Raw genomic sequence first — 5,350 nt, forward strand, 5'->3', positions numbered from 1 at the left:
AGGATCTTCCGGAAGGACGCCTTCTTATGATACTTGAGGCAGTTGGTGGTGGCTCGGGCTACAGCGGTGAGGCGTTCATACGCCTCCGCAGAGCGCTCCCGCTTGAAGCGATCAAGTGCCTCCCGTCGCCGTTCGACGGCTGCTGTGCATTCGGCGGTCCACCACCGCTGCGCGGTGTGGCGCGGGTTGTCAGGGGCGCACATCTGGCGCCGGGGGAAGGAGGCGTCAGCAGCGTTGTGTATAAGCGCCTCGAGGTCCTCGTACCGGCCACCAGCCAAGACGAGACGGGCAGGGCCATGTCGGAGGAGATACTCAGTGTACCGATCCCATGCGGCGGCGTCCTTAAGGACCCAGGTGCGCGTGCTGTAGGTGGAGCGGGGAATGGGACGATGATTGCCCGGGACGGGGATCTCAAGCAGGCATGGCCAGTGGTCACTGCCGAGCGCGTCAGGAAGGACCTCCCACCGGGCCGCGAGGGCGCGGGAGGGTGGGACGATGGCGAGGTCCAGGGCTGTGTCTGCTTGCCCCACCCCGCCGAGGCGGGTGGGCGTGCCGTCGTTCAGGATGACCAGGTTGGCGCGGGAGGTCCAGTCCAGGAAGGCGCGGCCGCGGGCGTCTGTGGTCGCGTTGCCCCACACCTGGTGGTGGCCATTGAAGTCGCCAGGGAAGACAGAGTCCGGCGGCGCTGATGCAGAGAGTAGGGGCCAGGCGGGACCCTATTGCCGGGTAGAGCGTACACACTGACAATGGTGACGGAGCCCACGTTCAGGTGAACGGTGGCGGCGGCTGTTTCAAGCCCCATCGGGTCCGGGAGGGAGAGAGACAGAGGGCTGTAAGTAAGGCTCTTGTGCAAGAAGAGGGCCGCAACGTGCCCGTCCGGGTGGCGACCTTAGAGCACCTCGTAGTCCCCGAGGCGATGCTGATCGGCGAAGATGCGCGCCTCTTGGACCGCGGCGACGTCAACCTGGTGATGTTCGAGGAGGGCCACGAAGTCGGACTGCGTGTGCATGAGGGAGAATGTGTACAATTATAAAAACCTCAATCTGGAGCTACTTCTCAACAAGATAATTGCCCCTGAACTTTCTCTACTGCCTGCAAGAAGGGTTGTACACTTTCGTACAACTATGTTAACTACCAAGTTTTTGAACTGTTCATACCTTTCTCCAACTTATTGTGTTTTGAAAAAAACCTTCTGCCCCATTTAATCACAACAGATAATTGCCAAGTAGGAGGAACTGAAAGTTTTCATTATCGTATACGGTGGCTATTGTGCATTTTGATTGTGATCTCAATAGAAATAAATTATAAAGATAAGTTCATAGTTCTTAACAATTTCTGCTCCTTCCCCAACGTTGCATACTCAATTGACAGGAAGGCATGGGACAAAGGCAGGAAATTATGTATTGTAGAAACAAATTTATTTCTGAAAATTATCAAAATAAAAAAACACTGTAGTACAAGATACAGTTCACTGCTATAGCAGCTATGCCTGGACTAGGTAGGTCAAAACATAAAACTAGGAACAAATGTATTTCTGAAAATAATGATACGATCCAAGTAGACAAGTTCACTGCTAGGCAGTGCTTGGACTGAGTACGGAAAAACACACAATTAAAACTGAAACAAAGAATAAGGTCAGCTATGGCCTCGACTTAAAAATAAAAGTGGAGGCAACTCCAACGTAAAAACATAAAATAAGAATCATCGAATCCCACAATGATAGTTAGAAACAATTAAAATTTAAGAACAGACAAATGGCTGAATCATAATAATATGGCTACATGCAAACACAGCTAAGGAAATTGTTTATAAATGTCAGTCAGACTTTTTTCCTTAAGGTATCATTACATGATCGTTGCAACACAAATGAAAATTTGGATACAAAATACACTACTTCTCAAACATTTAGTAGCCTGACCCATTTGCTCTACGCAAGTAGAAGCTAAAACATACGTTCACACTAAGATGTTTACTTCCTAAACACAATTATTTCACACAGGCTGCTTTAAATTTTATGTCCCAAAACGGTGCACGCTAGGCAGTCACAGCCACCTCGCCGCGCAGCAAGTCTTACAGCTTCGCACACCTGGCAATTGCAGCTTGCAATGCAGCGATGCTCAGTTGCGTTATCCTCAACAGGCATGAAGCTAAGCAAAGATGGACAATGAGAAATAAAGAATTATGAGATTCTGGTCATCGGTAATTTGAAAACAAAATACGCTGAGATACGCAACATACCGAAGTATTTGACAAGATGTGCAATCGCATGTTGTTATGGACCGAAGTAGGGCAATACAACCGGCACACTTACAAAGGCAGAAGCACATACATTTTCCATGATTCTGATTCTCCATGGTAGGGTTCTAGGGTGCGTATTATTACTTAATTAAAAATTGAATGGAAACTTTTGGTGGCCAAGAAGGAAGGTTATTCTCTGACTTCTCCCCCCTCTCTCCTTCCCCTTCCCTGGCCAACCTGCCGCAACCACCACTACGTGACTCAAGTGTCTCAACCACCGCCGCACCTTTCATTGCCTATCTTTGTTTTGAGTTTTTGTCATGATTTTCATGAATCATGTTTTCGCTTCTGTTTTTCAACGTCTTATTTTTTAATGCTTACGCCAAGAGCCGGGGTACGCAGCCATGCAGCGAGTCCAGGTGTGACTGTTGGTCACAATGGAGGTGCCGCCCCCACTCCCACTGCATTGGTTCCCCCTCCACCAGGCCTCTTCCGGAAGTGGCAGGTAACCGTTCTCTCGTTCATTTGTCTTCAGCGTCCGACCGAAGTAACTCGTCCATCTTCCATTGATCCATCGTTAGGTATGTATCGTGTTATCCATCCTGTGTTGCACAATCCATTGATTATCGCTGTCGTTTTGTGAGTGGGTTAGTTCTCCAGCCCTCGGAGCTGACCCTATTTTTATTATTTGAGGTGATTTGAGGTTAATTTTCCTCCTGTGTGTTTTATAGTATTAGCTGGTAGAGTCTTGTTTCAATGGGTGTTGAAGTGGGAAGTGCTCTATGAGACTGCCCTTACACTCAGCGTATTCGGTGTCCGCGGGGTTTTTATTTCGTTCAGGCTGATTTCATAACTGTTGGTGATCCCTTTACACTTGTAATTGCTCCTATTTAAGCCTCGTACTTTTCGTAATCGTTCTTCCTGACGAAAGCAACTGGCAGCCGTTAGTGCCGTCAGTCGTCGTGGTCGTTGCAGCACGTGTGGCCCTTTACCCGCTATGCGTATTGTGCGGGAATGGTTGGTAGGAAAGGCTCTTTCGGAAGTCTCTTCTACTGCACCCACAGGTTTTTTTTCCGGTTTTGAGTATTCATACTGATCCGAGTTGAAATCTCCCTCCCAGAGTCAATAGTTCGCTGCGGACGGACGCGGCCGCAGAGCCGTGCAGAAGTCATTAGGATCCGCACTAATCACGCCCTATATCCAACATAACCTACGAACTCCCCTAGACCCAGTGTCTGATTTTCTTAAGATTTACATAAGGAACGTCTGGGTTTCGAGTTACAAGAGAGACCGCAGGAATTTGTCATATGGTGAAATCATTTCTGACAGTTGAGATTGTGTAATTATGATTTTGTCCAAATCTAGTCATATTCAGAAATGTTAAAGGATGTTAAATGATATCAGTCACAAATGTCTGTCCTCTGGGAATCCATCAAATGATCAGATTGTAATATATGTACTGGTATTTCAGAATGGCTGATCAGAGGAGGCGTCTCTGCCTGGAGGCGATACAACGCAGAAGCTCATCCGCTCCACCATCTGTGGACTCCACTCCTGATGACACTCCATCTGCTGATGATGATACTCCATCTGCTGATGCCACTACTCCATCAGCGGATGCCACCACTCCATCAGCGGATGCCACCACTCCATCAGCGGATGCCACCACTCCATCAGCTGATGCCACAACTCCATCAGCTGATGCCACAACTCGATCTGTGAACTCAACTCCATTGTTTGCTGATTGTCATCCATCCAACATGGTATGTGTTCTGTGGAAAGGTGTGGTACCACACTTTGATCTTTTTCTTTTCACTGGGTAAATGTCTGTTTTCTTCCTGGTCCTAATTGTTTGTCGTCTTTTGACAGGCCGCTTGTGGTGATGTGAGAGGCTCTCTGGTCCCTGCATCCACGCCTCTAGCTGTTGCGACCATGAACGAATATTTTCCTCCCTCGATGTATGGGCAGCGTCGTCAAGGTATTTACAAACTTTGAAGTGCCTAACTATGTAGTACTGTAATTGCACTCAGAACTGAAGATAGCCTTGTGAGAGTATGAGAAATACCTGTTTACATAGGTATTTCTCATGCCATACTTTTGTGAGCTACTGAGTGCTACTGAGAGAGCTATTTTTCATTCTATACCTTTGCAAGGCTGAACTTAATTTAGCAGATGTAAAGGCAGTTCAAAGTTAGTCAACATGGCGACCAGAAAAAAAATTGCTTCTGTTTCGATAGATATCAGTTCAGTTCTTATTATTTTGAAGTATTTTTGGCTGTGACAGTTGACTGGTGTTGACGCATTGTCTTCCGCAACTGCGAGTGCAGTAAATTTAGTATTATAATTTAGTGCATCTATACTTGAGCCAACCTCTGTGTTTACTTTTGCCTTGTGTCTGGTAACCTTCTGAATTTATACTTGTTAGTGACCATATTTCATTTCTGTTACAGAAATGTTAGCTGATGTACTTGGGTTTGTGCGGGCAGCGTTCCAAGCATCTATGTCCAATCAACTTAACCTAGGAAAGTCTGGCAGCTTCCCATTCGGTGAGCCTCCTACCATCAATAGGACTGAGAGCTCTCAACATCTAACATCTGCAGTCGTGGAAGAATCTCCAGATGTAATCCTGATGGAGGCAACTGAATCAAATGCATCATCTGTGTCACCGGTTCCAGATTTCAGCTGGCTCCAAGATGAGACGCCTGCTCCAGTGTTTAAGATTGAATCAAGGTCTTCGACCCCTGCCAGGTTGTCTGTGGTTGATCCTCCATCATCCAACTTCAGTGAGATGTACAGCCTCCCAGAGACTAAGTCAAGTTGTGCATCTGTCACACATGCAGCCAAGAGAAGGTCTCCTAGTCCTGACTGGTCATTCATGGACCAGCCATCCAAGAAGAGGTCCCGCTCTCCTGAGACCAGGTCAAGCTTTTCTAGCAGGTTTGCGTCTGCCAAAGCTACAACTAAGAAAAGGTCTCCTAGTCCTGACATGTCATTCCTGGACCAGCCTTCCAAATACGGGTCCCGCTCTCCTGAGACCAGGTCAAGCTTTTCCAGCAGGTTTGCGTCTGCCAAATCTACAACCAAGAAAAGGTCGCCTAGTCCTGACTGGTCA

The 5,350-nt window shown here is 47.5% G+C and overlaps 1 protein-coding gene across 1 annotated transcript; it reads left to right on the forward strand.

Moving 5' to 3' along the window:
* The first annotated feature begins 3,710 nt into the window (after window positions 1-3,710).
* Window positions 3,711-4,233, forward strand: LOC113209250 (uncharacterized). The gene is made up of 2 exons (XM_026426674.2): window positions 3,711-4,001; window positions 4,108-4,233. Exons 1-2 carry the CDS (start codon window positions 3,711-3,713, stop codon window positions 4,231-4,233), a joined length of 417 nt encoding a protein of 138 aa, XP_026282459.2.
* Window positions 4,234-5,350: the final 1,117 nt, after the last annotated feature.

Source organism: Frankliniella occidentalis, unplaced genomic scaffold (assembly GCF_000697945.3).
Source record: "Frankliniella occidentalis isolate FOCC.00 unplaced genomic scaffold, Focc_3.1 Scaffold121, whole genome shotgun sequence".
Taxonomy (NCBI): domain Eukaryota; kingdom Metazoa; phylum Arthropoda; class Insecta; order Thysanoptera; family Thripidae; genus Frankliniella; species Frankliniella occidentalis.